Source organism: Triticum urartu, chromosome 2A (genome assembly GCF_056163025.1).
Source record: "Triticum urartu cultivar PI428250 chromosome 2A, HENAU_Tu73, whole genome shotgun sequence".
Taxonomy (NCBI): Eukaryota; Viridiplantae; Streptophyta; class Magnoliopsida; order Poales; family Poaceae; genus Triticum; species Triticum urartu.
This window is the reverse complement of record NC_141874.1, coordinates 13,104,695-13,128,587: the sequence shown is the minus strand read 5'-3', so window position 1 is coordinate 13,128,587 and position 23,893 is coordinate 13,104,695. Positions and strand designations below refer to the sequence as shown.

Below are 23,893 nucleotides of genomic sequence, written 5' to 3'. Positions count from 1 at the left end.
ATCGTCACTCGCCGGAGGAGGAGGCGATGGAGGAGGCGGAGTGCCCTGACTCGCCGGAGGAGGAGGCGGTGGAGGAGGCGGAGTGCCCTGACTTGCCGGAGGAGGAGGAGGAGGCGGAGGCGTCCAGTTCGGAAGGTTGATGAGCTCCTTCCTCCATAGGCATGGAGTCTTCAGAGCAGACCCCAGCCTAGTCTCCCCTTCACCGGTAGGGTGGTCAAGCTGGAGGTCCTCAAATCCCTCCGTTATTTCATCCACCATCAGTGAAAAGTTGCGCCGGGTTCAGTAGGATAAACAGAGCCAACAGCCGCCTTGACCTTCAAATTCATCAATTGCGTCATAAGGTGGCAATTTTGAGACTCCGTGATAGCATCCACGGGATAGCTGGCAGGAGCCGTCAAGGCATGCTCCGGCTGAAGCAGCTCGGTGGAAGTCACGCTGCTTCTCCGCTGAGATGGCGGGGTAGATTCGGGGGAAGCTTCGGCAGTACGTTTGCTGCGATTTTCTTCTCGTTCCTCTATCACTTGTACCCTTTCTTGCAGCGCCTGCATTTGGGTCTGCTGCACTTTTTTCCTCCTATCATGGGATTTGTAACCGCCTGCGTCCGGAAACCCAACCTTCCACGGAATGGAGCCTGGCGTGCCTCGTGTCCGTCCAGGGTGCTCAGGATTCCCGAGGGCCATTGTGAGCTCGTCGTTCTCTCTGTCTGGAAAGAATGTCCATTGCTGCGCTGCTTCGATATACTACTTAAGCTTCCTGACTGGTATGTCCATTTGATCGTTCGTCCAAATGCACTTCCCTGTTACAGGATCCAAGGTTCCGCCAGCCCCGAAGAACCAAGTCCGGTAACGGTCTGGCCAGTTAATTGTCTCTGGTTCGATCCCTTTATCAACCAGATCATTCTCAGTCTTGGCCCACTTAGGCCGGGCTACGAGGTAGCCACCTGACCCCGTGCGATGGTGATGCTTCTTCTTCAAAGCATTTTGCTTGTTTGTCACCGACATCTTCTTACTCTTTTCCGATGTCTTGTGGGCCACAAATGTGGGCCAGTGATCTCTGATCTTCTCATATCTGCCCTTGAATTCTGGTGTCTCATTATTTTCGACAAACTTATTCAGCTCTTTCTTCCACCTCCTGAATAGTTCTGCCATCCTCTTAAGAGCAAAAGACTTGATTAATTGCTCTTTAACTGGCTTCTCTGGATTATCCTCTGGCGGTAGGGTGAAATTTGACTTCAGTTCAGTCCAAAGATCATTTTTCTGCATATCATTGACATAAGACACCTCAGGGTCTTCTGTAGCCGGCTTAAACCATTGCTGGATGCTGATCGGGATCTTGTCCCTAACCAGAACCCCGCACTGAGCAACAAATGCGTTCTTTATTCGGATGGGTTCAATCGGTTGGCCATCGGGCGCGATTGCTATGATCTCAAACCTTTCATCCGAGCTCAACTTTTTCTTCGTGCCTCGTCTCTTTACCGAAGTTGTGCTCGATCCGGAGGTCTAGGAAAAAGAACAAAGACTTAATTAATATGTGTACATACCAAAACAATGAATGCATCAATTAGCTAGTCAGCACAGGCTTAACTAATATATATACCTGGCCGGACTCGGTTCGGTCACCGGAGCCGTCATCACGGTCTCCTTCTTGCACCGGCATTGGGTCACCGGAGCCGTCCTCATGTTCTTCTTCTTGCACCGGCATTAGGTCACCGTAGCCAGCTTCTTCACCCTCTCCTTCCAGACCATCGGTGTCGTTGAGAAAGAACGAGATGGCATCACTTCCTTCTGCGATTATGTCCCTCAACAACGCTTCTTTTGCTTCGTCTCGGACGGTGTCCATAGTTTCTACAAATATTTACAACATGGCAATTATTATTCAAACATGACAGATGGATATATTAGTGGCAAACATAGAACTAGCTACCTAATCATAGTAAGGAATCATATATATTAATTAGTGGCCTCGACGCTGCTTCTCTAGGGTTTGGGGTGGCCTCGACAACGCTTCAAGGGTTTGGGGTGGTCTCGAGAACGCTTCAAGGAGGGGGTAATATCGACCCCCCCACGTGTTGAAGCTATCGGGAGGGGGTATATCGACAACGACGACACTACATCTATGTCCCTCGACGACCCTCGTTCCCGATAAAAAAAAGAGGAAGAAGAAGAAAAAAAAGAGGAGAAGAATGAATAGAGGAGAAACTCCTCTATTCTTTCTTCTCCTCTTTTTTTTCTTCTTCCTCTTCTTTTTTTATCCTCTTCTTCCTCTCATGTTCGAGAGGATCTCCGAGGGGTCGGGAGGTTGCCTAGTGTAAAAGGATTCAACAAAACCATGTCTTCATCATTAGGCGAAAGTAACAGGTGCATGATGGTACGAAGCTCTCGAAAGTTATTTTGGAACGGAGTCCTAGATAGGATAATTCACTTTTTTCCAGATTTTTTTCTTTTTTTTTGTTTTCTTTGTTGCTTTATTTATTTTATTTTGTTTCTACTTACAACATAATACTTATTTTTGCTATTTTTATTTTTTTTTCAGTTTTTTTGTTTTGTTTTCTATATTATTTATTTTCTTTTTTTTTGCTTTATTTTTAATTCTTTTTGCTTTCAGGTCAGCAAAATTATAAACTTTCTGTAGCTTTATTTATTTTATTTTGTTTCTACTTACAACAAAATACTTATTGTGGCTATTTTTTCCAGTTTTTTTGTTTTGTTTTCTGCATTATTTATTTTCTTTTGTTTTTTGCTTTATTTTTTTATTCCTTTTGCTTTTAGTTTTAGAAAAATTATAAACTTTCTGTTAGTGCCATTAGTTTTCAAATTTGAAAACACTTTTTTAGTTTTCTTTGTTGCTTTATTTATTTTATTTTGTGATTAACTTTACTATAAAAATTGTTTTTTCCTGTTTTTTTGATTTGTTTTTTGCATTATTTATTTTCTTTTGTTTTTTGCTTTAATTTTTAATTCTGTTTGCTTTTAGGTTAGCAAAATTATAAACTTTCTGTTAGTGCCATTAGTTTTAGAAAAATTATAAACTTTCTGTTAGTGCCATTAGTTTTCAAATTTGAATAGTTAAAATTTGAATTCTTTGAAAATTGTTTGAATCACAAGTTTGTGATTAACTTACTAAAAAAATGAGAATAGATGCGCTTATAGAGAAAATTCAACCTAAATTCCTAGTAAATTTCTATGAATTTCAGAGAAATTCACTATGAATTTAGGTTAAACTTTTCTCTATTAGGGCATCTATTTTCACTTTGAGAGGAGCTCAACAAGGCAGAGAGGGAAGGGGTTATAAACCGGTGTGAGCCCCCTTCGGTTGGCGAGGTGGGACTAAACTCTGCCCGCAACGAGGACCAACCCTTTAGTCCCGGTTTGTGGCACAAACCGGGACTAATGGTCATGGGCCAGGGGCGAGGAGCAAAATTATAAACTTTCTGTTAGTGCCATTAGTTTTAGAAAGTTGAAAGTTGAAAGTTGGCATGGGCCAGGGACTAATGGTCATGGTATTACGAGGGACGAACCATAAGACATGAAAGCATTTCAAATGAACTCTGAAAAATTTAAAAGTTGGCATGGTATCATAATTTCACCCACATAGCATGTGCATGTACAAAACGGACAATGGTAGCATGTTCGTGTGTTACAAAGTTGGCATGGTATCATCATAATAGTTGCGGGAGAAAGTCTTCACTTTTTCTTCGCTTGTGTCATTTGCTTATTGTGCCGTAACCATGGATAATCTTCATTGTTTATCAGGATGCTTGGGTCAGCCTTGACATTGAAGGGAGGAATTTCATGAAACTTTTCATAATCTTCAGACATGTCTGTCTTGCCGTCCACTCCCAGGATGTCCCTTTTTCCTGAAAGAACTATGTGGCGCTTTGGCTCATCGTATGATGTATTCGCTTCCTTATCTTTTCTTTTTCTCGGTTTGGTAGACATGTCCTTCACATAGATAACCTGTGCCACATCATTGGCTAGGACGAACGGTTTGTCAGTGTACCCAAGATTTTTTAGATCCACTATTGTCATTCCGTACTGTGGGTCTACCTGTCCTCCGCCACCTAACAGATTGACCCATTTGCACTTAAACAAAGGGACCTTAAAATCAGGTACGTAGTCAAGTTCCCATATGTCCACTATGTAACCATAATATGTGTCCTTTCCGCTCTCAGTTGCTGCATCAAAGCGGACACCGCTGTTTTGGTTGATGCTCTTTTGATCTTGGGCGATCGTGTAAAATGTATTCCCATTTATCTCGTATCCTTTGTAAGTCAATGCAGTCAAAGATGGTCCCCTGGACAACAAGTACAACTCATCACAAACAGTGTTGTCACCTCTGAGATGTGTTTCCAACCAACTGCTGAAAGTCCTGATGTGTTCACATGTAATCCAATCGTCGCACTGCTCCGGGTGTTTGGAGCGCAGACTGTTCTTGTGTTCATCGACATACGGGGTCACCAAGGTAGAGTTCTGTAGAACTGTGTAGTTTGCTTGAGACCAAGAATATCCGTCCCTGCATATTATTGAGTCTCTTCCAAGAGTGCCTTTTCCAGTCAGTCTCCCCTTATACCCCGATTTAGGGAGACCTATCTTCTGAAGGCCAGGAATGAAGTCAACACAAAACCCGATAACATCCTCTGTTTGATGGCCCATGGAGATGCTTCCTTCTGGCCTAGCGCGGTTACGGACATATTTCTTTTGGACTCCCATGAACCTCTCAAAGGGGAACATATTGTGTAGAAATACGGGCCCCAGGATGACAATCTCGTCGACTAGATGAACTAGGACGTGCGTCATGATATTGAAGAAGGATGGTGGGAACACCAGCTCGAAACTGACAAGACATTGCGCCACATCACTCCTTAGCCTTGGTATGATTTCTGGATCGATCACCTTCTGAGAGATTGCATTGAGGAATGCACATAGCTTCACAATGGCTAATCGGACGTTTTCCGGTAGAAGCCCCCTCAATGCAACCGGAAGCAGTTGCGTCATAATCACGTGGCAGTCATGAGACTTTAGGTTCTGAAACTTTTTCTCTGGCATATTTATTATTCCCTTTATATTCGACGAGAAGCCAGTCGTGACCTTCATACTGAGCAGGCATTCAAAGAAGATGTCTTTCTCTTCTTTCGTAAGAGCGTAGCTGGCAGGACCTTTATACTGCTTCGGAGGCATGCCGTCTTTTTCGTGCAAACGTTGCAGGTCCTCCCGTGCCTCAGGTGTATCTTTTGTCTTCCCATACACGCCCAAGAAGCCTAGCAGGTTCACGCAAAGGTTCTTCGTCACGTGCATCACGTCGATTGAGGAGCGGACCTCTAGGTCTTTCCAGTAGGGCAGGTCCCAAAATATAGATTTCTTCTTCCACATGGGTGCGTGTCCCTCAGCGTCATTCGGAACAGCTAGTCCACCGAGACCCTTTCCAAAGATTACATAGTGTAAATCATTGACCATAGCAAGCACGTGATCACCGGTGCGCATGGCGGGCTTCTTCCGGTGATCTGCCTCGCCTTTGAAATGCTTGCCTTTCTTTCGACATTGATGGTTGGTTGGAACAAATCGACGATGGCCCAGGTACACATTCTTCCTGCATTTGTCCAGGTATATACTTTCAGTGTCATCTAAACAGTGCGTGCATGCGTGGTATCCTTTGTTTGTCTGTCCTGAAAGGTTACTGAGAGCGGGCCAATCGGTTATGGCCACGAACAACAACGCCTTAAGGTTAAATTCCTCCTGTCTGTGCTCATCCCACGTACGTACACCGTTTCTATTCCACATCTGTAAAAGTTTTTCGACTAATGGCCTTAGGTACACATCAATTTCGTTGCCGGGTTGCTTAGGGCCTTGGATGAGAACTGGCATCATAATGAACTTCCGCTTCATGCACATCCAAGGAGGAAGGTTATACATACATAGAGTCACAGGCCAGGTGCTGTGATTGCTGCTCTGCTCCCCGAAAGGATTAATGCCATCCGCGCTTAAAGCAAACCATACATTCCTTGGGTCCTTTGCAAACTCATCCCAATACTTTCTCTAGATTTTTCTCCACTGCGACCCGTCAGCGGGTGCTCTCAACTTCCCATCTTTCTTTCGGTTCTCACTGTGCCATCGCATCAACTTGGCATGCTCTTCGTTTCTGAACAGACGTTTCAACCGTGGTATTATAGGAGCATACCACATCACCTTCGCAGGAACCCTCTTCCTGAGGGGCTCGCCGTCAACATCACCAGGGTCATCTCATCTGATCTTATACCGCAATGCACCGCATACCGGGCATGCGTTCAGATCCTTGTATGCACCGCGGTAGAGGATGCAGTCATTAGGGCATGCATGTATCTTCTCCACCTCCAATCCTAGAGGGCATACAACCTTCTTTGCTGCGTATGTACTGTCGGGCAATTCGTTATCCTTTGGAAGCTTCTTCTTCAATATTTTCAGTAGCTTCTCAAATCCTTTGTCAGCCACAGCATTCTCTGCCTTCCACTGCAGCAATTCCAGTACGGTACCGAGCTTTGTGTTGCCATCTTCGCAATTGGGGTATAACCCTTTTTTGTGATCCTCTAACATGCGATCGAACTTCAGCTTCTCCTTTTGACTTTCGCATTGCGTCCTTGCATCGACAATGACCCGGCGGAGATCATCATCATGGGGCACATCGTCTGGTTCCTCTTGATCTTCAGCAGCTTCACCCGTTGCAGCATCATTGGGCACATCGTCCGGTTCCTCTTGATCTTCACCAGCTCCCCCCGTTGCAGCATCACCGTATTTAGGGGGCACATAGTTGTCATCGTACTCTTCTTCTTCGCCGTCTTCCATCATAACCCCTATTTTTCCGTGCCTCGTCCAAACATTATAGTGTGGCATGAAACCCTTGTAAAGCAGGTGGGAGTGAAGGATTTTCCGGTTAGAGTAAGACCTCGTATTCCCACATTCAGTGCATGGACAACACATAAAACCATTCTGCTTGTTTGCCTCAGCCGCATCGAGAAACTCATGCACACCCTTAATGTACTCGCGGGTGTGTCTGTCACCGTACATCCATTGCCGGTTCATCTGCGTGCATTATATATAATTAAGTGTCCAAATTAATAGAAGTTCATCATCACATTAAAACCAAAGTGCATACATAGTTCTCATCTAACAACATATAGCTCTCCAGAGCATCTAATTAATTAAACCATACATTGAAACTACGTAAAACATTTCAATGCGAAAACAAATGCGATCATAATCGCAACCAAGGTAACAATTGATCCAACGGCATAATGATACCAAGCCTCGGTATGAATGGCATATTTTCTAATCTTTCTAATCTTCAAGCGCATTGCATCCATCTTGATCTTGTGATCATCGACGACATCCACAACATGCAACTCCAATATCATCTTCTCCTCCTCATTTTTTTGTTTTTTCCTTCAACAAATTGTTTTCTTCTTCAACTAAATTTAACCTCTCGACAATAGGGTCGGTTGGCATTTCCGATTCACATACATCCTACATAAATAAAATCTATGTCACGTTGGTCGGCATAATTTTCATAAACAATAAATGAACCAATAGTTATAAAGATAATATATATACCACATCTGAATCATAGACAGGACGAGGGCCGACGGGGGAGGATACCAAAACCATCGCACTATATAAGATGCAATAATAAAAGTAAGAAAATAATACAAGTATCTATGTAAACATACAAGTAAGAATATTTTTCCTTTCAGAAAGAAGATAAGAACAAGAGGCTCACCATGGTGGTGCCGGCGATGAGCTCGGCACGGGTGATCGACGGCGATGAAGACAGGGACGGGGCGTGACGGACCGCTAAACCTAGACAAATATTATGGAAAATGGAGTTTGGAGGTCGAGCTTGGAGAGGAGAAAGCTTAAGTAGTGTGGCTCGGGCATTCCATCGAACACCTTGTGTGCATAGGAGGTGAGCTAGAGCACCACCAAGCCCTCTTCCCCTCGGCCAGAGAAAAACAGAGCACTCTGCTCGCGAGCGAGGGGTATATATAGGCACGTCATTGGTCCCGGTTGGTGACATGATCCGGGACTAAAGGGGAGCCTTTGGTCCCGGTTCAAGCCACCAACCGGGACCAATGGTGGCGGGCCAGGAGCGAGGCCCATTGGTCCCGGTTCATCCCACCAACCGGGACCAAAAGGTCCAGATGAACCGGGACCAATGGCCCACGTGGCCCGGCCGGCCCCCTGGGCTCATGAACCGGGACTAATGGGCTGACCCTGCCTGGACCAAAGCCCTATTTTCTACTAGTGGAAAACAAAGGTGAATTCTCCATATTGCATTGAACGTGAGACTGTTGGAAAGGTATCGACGAGGCAATTTTTTTTCATGTAAAATACTTTCTCTAATTCCTTAAGATTTAAGACTAGTTTCTAATTTACCGAAGCGCGGACACTCTATTTTTTGCAGACTAAAAAATTAACGAAGTGAACTGCATCTGACGGGCAACTATACTGCAATATCGATAGAGAGAACTGCCTGCGGTTATTTTGGTACTGTTTTTGCTATAATTTTTGAACCGTTTGTTGAAATGAGGCGTGGGACATACCGTTGAAAACTTATGTATTAGGCAAAACTTTTTTGTGTATAACACCTTTTACAATTCGTTATGGTTTTAAATGAATTTAGAATACAGTTTCGTGTCCATCAAGTGGCAGCGAGAGTATTTTGCAAAAAAAAAATTGAACCGCTTGACAAAATGATGCCAATGATACAACATTGGAAATATATCTACGAGGTGTAACCCTTTCGTGCAGAACACTCTTCCTAATTAATTATGATTTAAGAGCAATTTTAAAATTAAATTGAGCCCGAGTTGCATTTTGATTTTTTTAGTCAGACACCATGTGAGCTACATCCGAGGACCAAGCACACTACAACTGACTGATTCCGAAACACATGATAGTGCACGGGTCGAGTGCAATTCAAATGAGAGGAAAATGAACAACGACACAAGTCCAAGTGAACTGCATGATATTTTGGGTCTTTTTCTGTTTTTCGTCTTCTTATGTTTAGTGTTGTATTGTTCATGATACAATGCACATGCTTAGAGCATCTCCAACAGCCACGCAACGTGCCGCACGCTAAAAACTCATTTGCCGCGCGCCGTTCGCCTGGTTTGGCGCGGTCGGCAGCGCTGGCTCCAGCAGCCGCGTCAAAATTAAGCGCGCGCGCGTAGCTCCAGTGGCCGCGCTAAAATGCAGCGCGTGCTAAACATTGCGTACATTTTTTAATAAAACGATAAATAAAATCATAGATAAAAAACGATACATAGATATTTTACATAGTTCCATAGCATAGATAGTTAAAACCACGGTGCAACCACATAAACTACTAGATAGTGCAACTACAGCCTACTCACAGTCATCGTCACCATCATCATTATCGCCATCGTCGCTGGTCTGGTCCGAGGTATCGAGTCACATGTCCTCCCAACGATCATCATCAGACGTAAAGATCGTCTGCTCACCATTTTGAACGATTTCGCACTGCGATATCGCCAGGGCCTTCCGCCGACGCCTGTCCAACCGCTCATCGCGGCGCCTTGCCCAGTAGGCTTGCTCGTGAGTGACGTCCTCCGGGTGGCGCCGGCACCACTCCGCCATGACCCGCTCATCCTCTTGGGCGACGAGGAGGCGGCGCTGCCTCTCAGCGTGCTCCGCACGGTCTTGTGCCGTGATAAGACGAGGCGGTGGGGCGACGTCCAGCGCCTGCTGGAGCGTGTAGACATCCTGAAAGTTCATCTACGGGCGCGGCCTGCCTAAGCGCCACGCCGCCGCGTCGTACGCGCGGGCGGCCTCGTGCGCCGTCTCGAAGGTGCCGAGGCCGAGCCGGAGTTCGCCGGACCGTATCTCGGAGTAGTACCCGCCGTTGGGGCGTTGGCGGACGCCGCGGCAGCCCGACGGTCCTCGGCGGCGCTGCGGCATGGTGGCACGTCGATGGCGGGGCGCTGGAGCGGTGGATGCGTGCGTGGCAGCGGAAGCAACGAGGAAGCGATGGAGGCGCGCGTGGCAGCGGAAGAGGAAGAGAAGTGTGTGGAATAGGCGCATGGCGAGCGCCGCAATTTAAAGGCGCGCCGGAAGCGGTGCGCCAGAAACAGCGCGCGAGCTGCCGCCTTTTCCCGCGTGCGCGGAAACGGTTCCCGCGTGCGTGTGTTTCCCGCCACCGCTCGAGCGCGTCGAAACGTCCCGCGCGCGCTAAAAACACGGTTTACCGCGCGCACCTTTTGGGGCGGCTGTTGGAGATGCTCTTATCTCCATAAAAACGCTTGTGGTGATATCAGTTATTGCACATGATTTGGTAATTAGAATGGTGTACACGACACTGCATATGTCTCTCTTTTCACAATAATGGGAGTTGAGTTAACGATCCCACATGTTTCAATTTCTAGCACAAGTTTTCAGTTTTTGTAACATGGGTGATGTGTTTATGACACTCAGTTCATCGCTAGTTTGTGTTTGTGTGCGCCGCGCTTTTCTCAAACTTATTAATTTTTGCCAATCAACATTGTAGTGCTAGCAGAACCTAGCGGAAAAAGCAATGCGTCAATCACAACTGGGCTTGGAGTTATGGACACCGGATCGAGACCGGATGGACATTTAAACTCGTACATTGGGAGTACTAAGCTAAACTCCCTAATATGAACCCTTCTAGACATTAAAAGTAATTATAAGTCCAAAACACAAAACTTTTACAATTGTTGAGCTCTTAATTTTCTGCCTAGGCCTTGCTAAAATAAGTAACTATGGGTTCTTTTATCACTTAGAGGCTATATTCATCCAATGTGGATGGTGGTCCATTGAATGGATTAGTGAAGGATGATGCGTCGTGTAATGGTGATCCATTAACTTACATTTTTTTTAGAAAAGGAGGATGACCTCCGGCCTCTGCATCTGGGAGATGCATACGACCACTTTATTGATTATTCTCGAAGACCTTACAAAGTATTACAACAATATGTCTGAATCCGCCATCTTGGCAACATATGCCATTACTCCTATCCATATGATGAAGGGGTGCTACCTGGGCCACATACCCGGTCTACTCACCTAAACCTATTATCAAAAGCCAGAAGCCCCAGCCGAGCCACATACCGGGTCTGGGGCATAAACTGGTCTGACGCACTCACATGTGTCATCGCAGCCATCTTCCACAGGTCCATCTTCAGAGCAGATATTGAGGCTTCTACCTTGTCAGGCCACTTCGCCATCGACGCCATCTTGACGCCAGACAACTACCTCCACCTGCGCGAGTCCATCACCGCGCATCGGGCGCCGAGTCTCCACTGCACCACGCCGCCGAGATCCGCCGTCATCAATGTGAAGGATGAAGTACCGCTCCACCAAAAAAGGCGCCCGCTGGTCCCTCGATACCGTGTACCGCTCCATTAACTTACAGATGGTTTGTCTTTTTTTTTCTTTTGCACTTTAGCCTTTTGTACCCATGCGAGGTGTTTAGATCTTAAAACTCCGATATAGTAGATGGTTGTGGGCATCATTCGATGCAGAACCCCAGGATTTGCACCCTCTATTCAATAAAAGAGGCCATAAAAAATCCAAAGCCTTTACTAATTTACATTCTCTTATTAATTATCTATTCCGCCCGTAGTTACTTCATCAGAGTCTCGCCTGGATCGCTGCATATAGGTAGTCCCAAATGGTTTTGAAACATTGACTTGCCTTTTCGCTATCTACCTTCCTTCTCAAGTGCTTACATGGGCCCATGCTCAAAGGGATTTTAGCAAAGACATTGCCGTTTTAACAATTTAGTAGAAAGCACGACCAGTACATACAACAACTACACATAACATATTTATTTGGTGAAATGTCATATTTACGACTTGAAAGGAGAAACTCCTATCAATATTTGAGGGCTTACATTCATTCTTTTTTGTCGGCATTAAAAGGCTGCAAAAACAAGATTTGCTCCTTTTTTTTTACCATCTGGTGCCCCAAAACCATCCCCACCTTGATAAACACAATGTGAGGTTTGAGCCAAATTCACACAAGCCATGGCAAGAGATCTAGAAAATTGGCAATGTAAGAAAGCATCTTCATTAATTGACTTCCAAGCATCCATCATAAGATCTTCCATGGCTTTCCGAGACTCTTGCTCACTGGTGTCGTTCTCCAACATGTGGATAGCTATGGAAGATGGTGTGTCCCGTCTCTCAAGTTCAGCCTGCAATAAACATTTATCAAAATATAAAAACATAAATATATCACATGAGATTATGATAATGGAACATGAAGGAACAAATAGAAATAAGAATTTTCCGTACGGAGTGTGTCGCGGAATCATTGCATAGCCGCAAAACCAGTGATGTAGATTGAATTAATCTTGGGTAGCTTTGGGATATATCAAGAAACTTTGGTGTGAACTCCATGTTGAGCATGGGAAATGCATGTTGCAACAATAGTGGTGCAGTAGATGAAACCGACCCATTTTCCAAGTAGTCGGTTAGGGTTGGTATGTGATTTCCATGGTGCCACTTTGCCTCCACCAAGAATGATTTCGCCATGCCTTGCCACTATAATATTACATAAAATTTGTTGGAATTTTTAGTGAAAAAGTACATACGTTATTAAGAAGTTCATTGTGTTGTTAGTGATAAAGCATAGGACTTAGTGCTTACCGCATCACGGAGAAAAGGAATAACATTGAAGCCATGTTTTTTCATCACATTTTCAGACACCTCATTGGATGTGTCATACATAACAGAGTAAAGTGCTCGCATATATTCAGGAAGAATTTCCCTAGGACTTTGTTCCCACCTGAAATGTATTTATTTCAGCAGAAGTCAAATTGAAATTATTGGGTGTTTTATATTTTAAATTCTACCTTCCAATCGCGTCAGTGAAGTGGATGAGTTCGTCCAGGGTTCCATACACATCATATATGTCATCCAAGTGTACGGCTAGATGAATAACTTTGGCAAGCACCTCCCGGCATGATCCAAGGTTTGGATCCCAGACAATTCCATTCGCGCAATGGAAGCACTCTACGAGACGATCTCTTGCAAACCCGAACTTCTCACCAAGTCCAGTCTCCGTCCTCCATCTACATTAACACTAGTGCAGAACCGGGCAATAGCACTGGTTCGTAAGGCCCTTTAGTGCCGGTTTAGGAACCGGCACTAACGTTTCGGCACTAAAGGCCCCCCCCCTTTAGTACCGGTTCAGCACGAACCGGTGCTAAAGGGGAACCACGTGGCACAAGCCAGCTCCGGGGGCCGGGAGCCCTTTAGTACCGGTTGGTAACACCAACCGGTACTAAAATGTTTGGGGGAGTTTTTGGTTTTATGATTTCTTTTTCATTTAATTTTGTGTTTTCCATTTTAATTCTTTTTCGTTTGCTGGTATTTTACGGTACTACACATTGTACACGTTATGCATATATATATATAAATAGAATTTCTAGTAGAACCAATCATATATATATCATCAATCATGTCTCACAAACCACCATATTAGTTCACACATACACACATGTATAGCTATATACAATTTCTCCTACATATGCATGTTGCCTTCGGAGCCAGTGGCATTAGCCTGATTGGTGCCTTCGGAGCACGATGACAATTGGAAGTGGTTCATGACTTGGTCGATGGGGGCGGTAGCAGGTAATAGTATTCTCCCTTCGGATTTATGACCTGGTCGAGAAAAAATCCTACTATTTCCTCTTGAAGTGCTTCTACGCGCTCCGTTTCTAGGAGCTTGTCCCGCACCTCTTTGAACTGTTAAGAAGGAGATCAATATGCATGTGTATTAGTTGTGTGACTAGATATCGATAATGGTGTAAAAATTGTGAATAGTGTTCTGACAAGCGTACCCATTCCTGTCTTTGAGATCTGCTCCTTTCGGACGCCATCATGCGAATGTTCTCGCAAACGCAGAATGCACATAGATCAGTCCCCTGCGCCTGCTTCAGGGCCTTTATTACGAGAATGGAATTTAATTTGATCAGATAATAATTAATCAAGCATGATAATTAAAGAGATGGCAGCTAGCTAGCTAGCTAGTACTACTTAATTACTTACCTTGGCTCGAAACCATTTCAGCTTTGGTTTCCATTCTCCTTCCGTGACGCTGATGAACCTTGCCCAAGCCCTGCCCGCCGACAAAAAAATATGAATAAAGGGGTTACTAAATAGTTCATATCATGAAATGACGAACTAAATAGGCCGAGATATATAGTTAATAATGATTGAAATTACCTATTGACTATCCCAAACAAGATGTTATAGTCACTATTTGCTTTGAGTAGCGATCCAGTATTTCAACTGTTCCGGCGTCAACTTTAATGATACACAAGATCCAGTGAAATCTGCATGCACACATGTTTGCATGTCTTAATTAAGCGGGCATATGTAAGCAAAAACATGTAGCTAGCTAGTAGGCAAAAACAGAGAATTTGTAGTACAAGAAAGTGTGACTCACTGGAAGTTGTAAGGAAGTAGTATATCTTCATTGTATTTGAGGCGCTTCAAGAACTCGAACATGCTGTCCTCTACCTCTTTTTCATGATGCTTGTTTATTTTCCATGTGTATTCATTAACGGTGTTTGGGTCAATGAACCCAATGCCATAGCGTCCACCTTTTCTCATTTGATACATCTTCATCCTGCATAATACCACAGAAAAGAATATAGTGAGGATAATTACACGTAATGATTGATCAAAAGGATCACTACAGCTAGCTTGAGACTTAAATTATAGAAAGAAATCACTTACAGACAATAGCAACTGACGATAGATTTGTCGAGTGCGGCTTGATTGTATAACTGAAACAGTTCAGAATACTCAACGACCACAGCTTTGTGATGGTAGTAATCATCCTTCTTGACATACACCATGAGGGACTCTTGATCGGATCTCTTGATAATGTCCATGTACCATTGATGCAATTCATACATTCTCGTTGGGAGCTTGTTGACATCTTCTGGCTTGACCAAAGGTTGGCCCTGGACAAATTTCCGTTTTATTTCCTCCTCTGTAATCAGAGGCATGTCCTCGATCTCGAGGAGTTGTCCAACAGTGATCTTGAGTTCTTCAGCCTGCATTATATGCTCCTGGGTTATTACCACATCGCCCACCTCGGGAACGTAAACTGTTTGGCCACAATAATATTGGGCACGCGTACTGTCACGTGTTGTTGGCGGCACAACAAGCGGGGGGATCGATTGCGCCGCCTGTTTTCCCAGCTGGGCAACGGTTTTCCCGCATTTTTTGACAGCTGCTTGTTGTTTGCTCTTGCTCGAGCTCGCCTCCTTCTGTAGACGTTGTCGATGTAACTTCCTGATGTGGCGCTCATAGTCTGTGTCAACAGGCTTAGGAGCTGGTGCTTGAGCCATACGAATGAAGTGGTCAACTACTTCCACAGGCACTTTCTCCCTTGGCGGCGGTGGCGGTTTCGGTCCAAAATGGGCGTCGACTTCTGCCCGCACTATGGCATTGGTTTGCTCCTCGGTCCTGTCGTAAGCCCTCACAGGAAGAGGAGTACTGAGGTTTGGACCATATTTATATCGCTTGCCTCCGCCTGTACTTCCTGTACTATCACCTCGACTCGTACCGCTACGCACCATAGCTGCGGGGTGTCTCTTCTGCGATTGCTGAGGCGGCGGAGACGGCTGACGGGGCTGAGTTGGACGAGGAGGAGTGGCTTGAAGCTGTGCCGGACTTGGAGGAGGAGTGGCCTGAGGTTGTGCCGGACTTGGAGGAGGAGTGGACGTCTGACGTTGTGTCGGACTTGGAGGAGGAGTGGCCTGACACTTTGCCGGACTTGGAGGAGGAGGAGTGGCCTCACGCGTTGGTGGACTTGGAGGAGTGGGAGTCTGCTGACTCGGTGGCGGACTTCGACGAGGAGTCGGGTGACGCGGTGTCAGTGGCCTTCGAAAGATGATGCAATCCTGTCTCCATAGGATGATACGATGTTTGGCATCTCCGAGTGTGTGCTCCTCGTCACCTCCAGGAATGTCAAGCTCTAGCCCCGAATATTGGTCCACCACCTCATCAACCACGACACGAGCATAGCCTGCTGGAATCGGGTTGCAATGGAAGGTTGCATCGGGGGAATTTGTATAAGCAACACCGTCCGCCACCTTCAAGGATATGTTCTTAATTTTGAAGTGTAGCTCGCAGTTAGTGTTCTCCGCGATATCATCCACGGGGTATCTATCCAGCAGTGCGTCGCCCGGGGCGGAACCCACGCTGCTTCTCGGCATGGATGGGGTGGTGGTATCCAATGCTGGATCATCCGCTAGCTGCTGCAGCTGCTGAGACCCCCTTTGCTGGCTAAGTGAGTCGATCTGCTCCTGCTGCCGCTGGAATTTAGCTGCCAATTCCGCTTGACTTGCTTCTAGGCCTTGAAGGCGTTCATAGTCCCGCTTCCTCTGCTCCTCCTCCATGTTCCTCTTCTTCTCCTCCGCAATCTTCTTTCTCGCACGGGTTCTATAGTCGGCGTTCCAGTCCGAAAACCCCTCATACCACGGAATAGCGCCCTTGCCTCGTGTTCTTCCCGGGTGTTCAGGATTTCCCAGGGCACGCGTAAGCTCGTCGTTCTCTCTGTTGGGCTGGAACACCCCTGATCGAGCCTTTTCTATTGCAACAAGTAGCGCATCGTCGGCTCCGTTCAGACATGCCTTCGTCGAAACATTGCCTGTCTTCGGGTCCAACTCCCCCCCTGCGCATAGAACCAAGTCCTGCACCTGGGGGGCCAGCTCTTAGTAACCGGAGTGACACTTGCATCCTCCATCTCTTTCTCAGACTTATCCCACTTAGGCATTGCCACCGCGTAGCCACCTGGCCCCAGCTTATGGAACTTATCCCTTTTTTCGGCATTCTTCTTGTTTATTCTCGACCGTTCCTTAGCTAATTCTGAATCCTTGAATTTCACGAAATCGTCCCAATGAGCACTTTGATTCTCTAGTATCCCCTCGAATACTGGAGTCTTCCTTCCTCCCTTGACGTACTTCTCCCACGTCGTTCTCTTGTGGTTCTTGAATGCAACCGCCATCTTCCTAAAAGCAGCATCCTTGACTTTCCGCACATCTGCTTCTGTGAAATGATCTGGTAGGGTGAAATGTTCCATGAGAGTATCCCAAAGCAGTTTTTTTGATTCTCATCGACAAAAGTAACATTTGGACATGGCTTTGCTGGCTTTCTCCATTCTTGAAGGGAGATCGGGAGTTGGTCCTTCACAAGAACTCCGCACTGACGAACGAACTTGTCCGCAATCTTCTTAGGCGCTAATGGTTCGCCATTAGGTTTGAATGCCTCGATATTGTACTTTACGCCCTCCTTCAACTTTTTGTTCGGGCCTCATTTCGTCCTTTTGCCTGAAGATTTGCTCGATCCGGATGGCTGAAAGAAGAAAGATCGATTCGTTAATATATCTTCAACTCATTTAAAACATGCGATGATCACCAGATTCCTGCTTATATAAATATATATACCTCGCCGGTGTTTGTTGTTTCAGGATCAACATGTTCTTCGTCGTAGTTCATGACTTCATCTTCTCGGTCGTCGCGATCGAATATCATATCACCCTCTCTGGCGTTGTTTAGAAATTCGGAGCCGTCAAAATCTTCTTCATTCTGATCATCATCTGACCCGCGTATGATATCGAACATGGTCTGTTCTCTCTCTCTGTCGGTATTGTCCGACATAGCTTTTATTTAACTATGCCAAAAGAAATATAAAACAATTTAGTATTCAAATTACATTGTCTCGAATAATAGATATAATCTCGAATACATCGTCTCGAATAATAGATATAATCTCGAATACATCATCTCGAATAATAGATATAATCTCGAATACATCGTCTCGAATAATAGATATAATATCAAATACATCACTGGCTAGGTAGCTAATAAAGATTGAATACTACAGAAGAATCTAGGACACTCGCGGTTCCTGCGGCGCGGGCGGTGGACACCCAAAGAGAAGGAACCCTCACAGGATCATAGCTGAAGTGAGATCCCTGAAGAAACTGCCAGGTATTGGAGAACCTGCCGCCCTCTAACGCAACCATGTAGCGATGGACGTGCTCGTCCTCCTCCCTGACACGACGACGTACCACCTCCGGCGGGGCCGGCTCCCTCCGCACCGAAACTGGCCCACGCGAACGCCACCAAACGAGATCAGGATCGACGACGGGACCCGGGGTCGGGTTCCTCATCAAGCGGCGCGCCCCTCCAGGCAGCACCTCCCAGTGCCAGCCCGGCGGAGCCCAGTCCCGGACATGGGTCAGCTGGACGTCGTCGCAGACGTGTCGACGGCGAGGATGCGGGCCGGGCATCGTCGACAACAAATACTAGCTATATGCCCGCAAAAAGTAACATTTTTTTAATGATTGGATTTTGATAACTAAAATTTCTAACATTTCTATAACATTTCTAACAATGCTATATATAACTAACATTTCTATAACATTTCTAATATTTCTATAACTAAAAAAAGAAAAATTTCTAACTTTTTTATAACTATTTCTATAACTAAAAAACAGAAAATTTTCTAACAATTCTAACTTTTTTATAACTATTTCTATAACTAAAAAACAGAAAAATTTCTAACAATTCTAACTTTTTTATAACTATTTCTATAACTAAAAAACAGAAAAAATTCTAACAATTCTAACATTTCTAACTATTTTAACAATTCTAACATTTCTAACTATTTCTAAAAAATAGAAAAATGTCTAACAATTTCTAAAAAACAGAAAAATCTATAACTAAAAATGTATGTGTGTGTGCGCGCTCACCGGCCGGCGAGGCGAGAGGCGACGGGGGGCGGCGACGGGGGGCGCGCGGCGACGGGGACGACGACGGGCGCGACGACGACGGGGCGGCGACGACGGGGACGGGGACGTACGGGCCGGGGCGGCGACGACGACGGGGACGGTGACGACGCGGCCGGGACGGGGCGGCGGTGACGACGGGGACGGGACGACGGGGCGGCGACGACGGGGACGGGGCGGCGACGGGGGCTGCGACGGACCGGGGCGGCGACGAGGGATATGGAGACGGCGGGGGTGGCGGGCGACGGTGCAGAGGAGAAGAAGTAGAGGGAGAGATGAGAAACTGACGAAATTTTGAAGTGTTTTCTTATATAGCCCAAGCGGCGGGAAGCGACCCCCTTTAGTACCGGTTGATGGCTCCAACCGGTACTAAAGGCCCCCCCTTTAGTACCGGTTGGTTCCACGACCAGGTACTAAAGGGTGTGCGCTGCCAGGCGAGGGGCATAAAAGTTTAGTCCCACCTCGCTAGCCGAGGGGCACTCGCACCTGCTTATAAGCCCCGCCGTCGCTGCTGTCTCGAGCTCCTCTCTTAAGCAGGCCTTCTGGGCCTACCTCTTCTACGATGCCCTGTTGGGCCTACTGGGCTAGCGGGCCTGCATCCTGGCCCAACTTGAATTTGGGTTTCTAGTCGTATGCAGGCCGCTGTGGCCCAGTAGGTGGGCTTTTTTTTCTTATTTTTTTGCTTTATTTATTTTTGTGAACAACTTAACTTTGAAAATAGATTTTTCAGTGATTCTTTTTTCTTATGTTTAATATTAGTGTGTTTTATCATTATATTCAATTTGGTAATGCTTAGGTTATTTAAAAAATGAAATGCCTTTGTAACGGATGAGTTTTTGTCCGAAACCCTGATACTTCGAAACAGATTGTCCATTTTGTACACGAAGTGCATCCAGTTTTTGCGGTAACCCTCTCTACTTTTTTGCACATGCTATGTGGGTGAAATTATGATACCATGCCAACTTTCAACCTTTTCCGAGTTCATTTGAAATGCTTTTCAATTTCAGGGTCATTTAGCTGAAAAAATCAGTAAATGCATGAAAGAATTTGCTTGCACATAAAATTTCTTCGCGTTTCAAATGCCAAAACACATAACTAGCTACCCTAACTATTACAGAGATTCCCTCCTGGGTGTGAAACACAGAAGAAAGTGATGATAGTTAAGCCGATCACATCCCAGATCTTTGGGTGTGAAACTTTTTCTTCGCGTGTGTCCCTTTGCGTCGTAGCCATGGAAAATCTTCATCATTTAACGGGATGCTCGGGTAGAGGATGCAATCATTAGGGCATGCATATATCTTCTGCACCTCTAACCCTAGAGGGCAGACAGCCTTCTTTGCTTCGTACGTACTCTCGGGCAATTCGTTGTCCTTTGGAAGCATATCCTTTATCATTACCAGCAACTTTCCAAATCCCTTGTCAGATACACCATTCTCTGCCTTCCATTGCAGCAATTCCAGTGTGGTGCCCAGCTTTTTCTTGTCACCTACGCAATTCGGGTACAACAATTTTTTGTGATCCTCTAACATGCGCTGCAACTTCTTCTTCTCCAAATCACTTGCGCAGTTTCTCTTTGCATCGGCAATGGCCCGACCTAGATCATCAACGGGCTCATCTGATGCCTCTTCTTCAGCTTCTTCCCGCATTGCCGGCTCAGCTTCTTCCCGCATTACCGGCTCAGCTTCTTCCCCCATTGTTGTATCATCGTATTCAGGGAACCCATGGCCAGGATAGCTGTCGTCGTCCTCTTCTTCTTCATTGTCTTCCATCATAACCCCTCTTTCTCCGTGCTTGGTCCAAACATTATAATGGGGCATGAAACCGGACTTAAACAGGTGGACGTGAATGGTTCTTGACGTAGAGTAATTGTGACCATTCTTACAGCGAGCACATGGACAAGGCATAAAACCATCCGCCCGCTTGTTTGCCTCAGCCGCAAGCAGAAAAGTATGCACGCCCTCAATTCTTTTCAACTTTTCTTTCAAGTACTCGTTTTCTCTTTCAACTAAATTTAACCTCTCGGCAATAGGGTCGGTTGGAATTTCCGGTTCACATACCTCCTGGAAAAAATTTCTATGTCAACTTGATGGGCATAATTTGTCATAAACACGAAATGCAACTAGTTTTAAAAGAGAATATACATACCACATCCGAATCATAACAAGGACTAGGGCCGACGGGGACGGATATCAAAACCATGACACTATATGTATAACAAACAACGTACGGGTAAGATAATTATACGAGTAACTATATATCCAAATCACACAAACATCAATTTTTATATAAAATTTCATGAACAAGAGGCTCACCACAAGGTGGTGCCGGCGACGGGACGGTGCGGGCGATCGACGGTGGCTACGATGGAGATTTAGAAGGCACTAAGTAAACCACACCTACATATGCAAACTAAGTGTTATTTTTGACCTCAAATTGCATATAAATCAAATACTAGCACATATATATATATCCTCCCAAATTACTAAACTCACAAATTAATCACTATATAAAGCATTGCAAGAGCTAATCTAGCAATGAGAGATGAAAGGACAAAGTTGCTAACCTTTGTGATCATTTGAATGGATGGGGGCCTTCAAATCTTGATAAATTTTGGGCAAAATGTGTGATGAGCTCGAGAGGAAGAGGGGAAGAACAGAGAGGAGAGGGGAAAGGGGAAGAACAGAGCGAGCTCGGGTGGACGAAGGGTTTATGTAGGACGACCTTTAGTACCGGTTTGTGCCAAGAACCGGTACTAAAGGGGCTGGAGAGGCCCCATTCTGACAACATCCTGCCACCACTCTCATTAGTACCGGTTCGTGGCACGAACCGGTGCTAAAGGTTCGCCACGAACCGGTACTAATGAAAGCGGCCCGGCTAGCCGTTGGAACCGGCAATTAGTGCCGGTTACATTAGTGCCGGTTCAAATACAAATCGGCACTAATGTGCTTCACGTTTGATCCTTTTTCTACTAGTGTAAACATGTATGATCAATCATAACATGGCAAATAATTTCACTATCATGTACATATAGTCTACAAGAAAGTAATCAATTACGTTTAGCGCACGCTGTCTTTCTGGAAGCTTACTCATATTGTACTTACCTTAGAAGTCTCTGAAGTTCTTGTTGATGCACTGTTTGCACCCTCTCGAAATCTCTCATAGCAAATCGAAGAAGAAACGGGTCGGAATTACTCACATCACTAGCATAGTGTTCTATGAACCATCTTGCTTCTAGTCTAGGAGACCTCCGATGCAAGGGAATGTCCAAAGTATGAACCACACTACTCTGTAAGTGGGGATCCAAGGATGGCAGGAGCTCTTTGAGACCATTGGCACAAAATGTTCTTGCTTCATCCAATGTTTCATCATCTCTGAATGCCAGGTATGATGCCTCATAGAGTGAGAGTAGTCCCTTGATATCATCCCTCTGGAGTGTGCGTGTGAGGTAATTCTTTGCGAGAGTTTTCAGAGATTCTACATGGGTACCATGCATGTAACATTTCAAGTTAAGTAAAGTCTTCCTTAAAAGGGGTTGGTTTTGCTACAGTATGTAACTAGCTTGGTACCTGCATCGGACACTGGGATAAATTTTTCCCTAAGTAACCTGAACCTCAAGGCCGCGGAAGCCACATCACCATTATCCTCCCAGCTGCACGGGTGAGGTTTGGTACCATGGATCGAGGTGAGGATACCAACGATCTCGTCATCAAAGTGGTAGGCGATACCGAGCCATTGCATTGTGTCGATGAGTCTGAGCATTGCAGGCTGGTCGTCACCTCTTCCCACCGTCACCAGCCGTTCCCTCACGCCGGCCTTCAACTTGTCAAAGCTCCCTGGACCGCCGACCTGTACCGTCCATGAATGCGCATATGTATTTACTTTTTTTAGTACAATCTTCATCGGCTATATATCTGCTAACTTCCATATTCTTGAAGGGATTACCAGATCATAGCGGGGGTTGCTCAGAGACAGTAGGACGGAGTCGTAGTCCCAGGAGTTGGGAGGGTAGTTGGCCGACCGCCGATGGGGCGCCGATGAGCAGCGAGCCGGCCGGCGCAGCTGATCCGCTGCCGGAGACGACGATGGCCGAAAGCATGTATATGCTGTGGCGATCGTTGGCTGCCAGGCCATGGTACGGCAGCAATCTTGATCTTCGCTTGATTAGTTAGTACGTACTTGAAAGCACTAGGGAGCGGGCTACCTCTAGCTACCAAGCTAATACTGATTGTTGTTTCAGAGTAAGCAGAATACGTGCCAATCTATAGGCAGAGCTAGTATGAGCTACGTAGCTTCAATGGTTCAGCCGTGTACTTTGGTTGTTGTTTTATATGTAAAGCGGCATGAAATCCTATTTCGTGTTTGGCCGAAAATTATGGGACATTAACCTGTGCCATGACACTGATCGAAATGACACATTTTAAACTAAGTTATGCTATGAATGTGGACTCTCGAGAAACCCAAGGGCCGTTGGCGGAGGTTCCTATACCCTGTGGTCCTGTTACACTCTTTTGTTTGGTCTTGCTATTTCTAAGGGGCTGAAAGAGAACATTTTCAATCATCGCTTAGAAGCGGAGTAACGCTACACGTACAAATGAGTTAGGTTTTAGGCCAACTCCAGTGCTAGACCCCATCCAAACGTCCGCTTTCTTTCGTTTGGGGTGTGATTCGGCGGACGGGGCGGACAGGCGACTGATGCATCCCCACCCAACACTGCAGGGCTCGTTGGACCCCAAACGGATGCGCTCGCCCCGCCTAGCTCTCCATCCCGCCTTGCTTCGTCGCTCTGCCTCGCCGCCGGCCCGTCCCGCGCCGCCTCGCCGCCTACACTCGCCGCCGGCACGAACCGCGCGGCCCCATCCCGCCCCTGCCCCGCCTCGCCGCCAGCACGCGCCGCGCCGCGCCGAACGCCAGGCCGCAGATGTTGTTGAAGGTGAGGCGGAGGAGGAGGTCCTGGAGATCCACCCGCGCCCTGACCTTGGCCGCGTCGGCAAGGATGAGCATGAGCCTTCCTTGGATGGAGTGCGAGACCCAGCGGGACATGGCCGTCCGAAGCGTGTCTGTGGTGAAGTCGAGCA

At 46.1% G+C, this 23,893-nt stretch overlaps 1 protein-coding gene and 1 pseudogene across 1 annotated transcript; both read right to left on the bottom strand.

The window, feature by feature from the left end:
• Positions 1–9,440: 9,440 nt before the first annotated feature.
• Positions 9,441–10,070, bottom strand: LOC147982880 (uncharacterized; annotated as a pseudogene).
• A 1,849-nt stretch (positions 10,071–11,919) lies between these two features.
• LOC147982879 (alpha-terpineol synthase, chloroplastic-like) lies at positions 11,920–22,949 on the bottom strand. Its single transcript, XM_087540579.1, has 7 exons — positions 22,761–22,949; positions 22,385–22,664; positions 21,920–22,292; positions 12,862–13,080; positions 12,656–12,794; positions 12,302–12,550; positions 11,920–12,201 (listed from the first exon to the last, which is right to left on the bottom strand). The coding sequence occupies exons 1-7, from the start codon at positions 22,947–22,949 to the stop codon at positions 11,920–11,922; spliced, it is 1,731 nt and encodes a 576-aa protein (XP_087396705.1).
• Positions 22,950–23,893: the final 944 nt, after the last annotated feature.

Excerpts from the sequence above, each read along its gene's own strand:
- LOC147982879 (XM_087540579.1), bottom strand. The coding sequence starts at position 22,949 with ATGGCCTGGCAGCCAACGATCGCCACAGCATATACATGCTTTCGGCCA. Across the intron at positions 22,293-22,384 it reads TATCCCAGTGTCCGATGCAG|AATCTCTGAAAACTCTCGCA; the intron begins GTACCAAGCTAG and ends GTACCCATGTAG. Across the intron at positions 12,202-12,301 it reads ATGATTCCGCGACACACTCC|GCTGAACTTGAGAGACGGGA; the intron begins GTACGGAAAATT and ends TGTTTATTGCAG.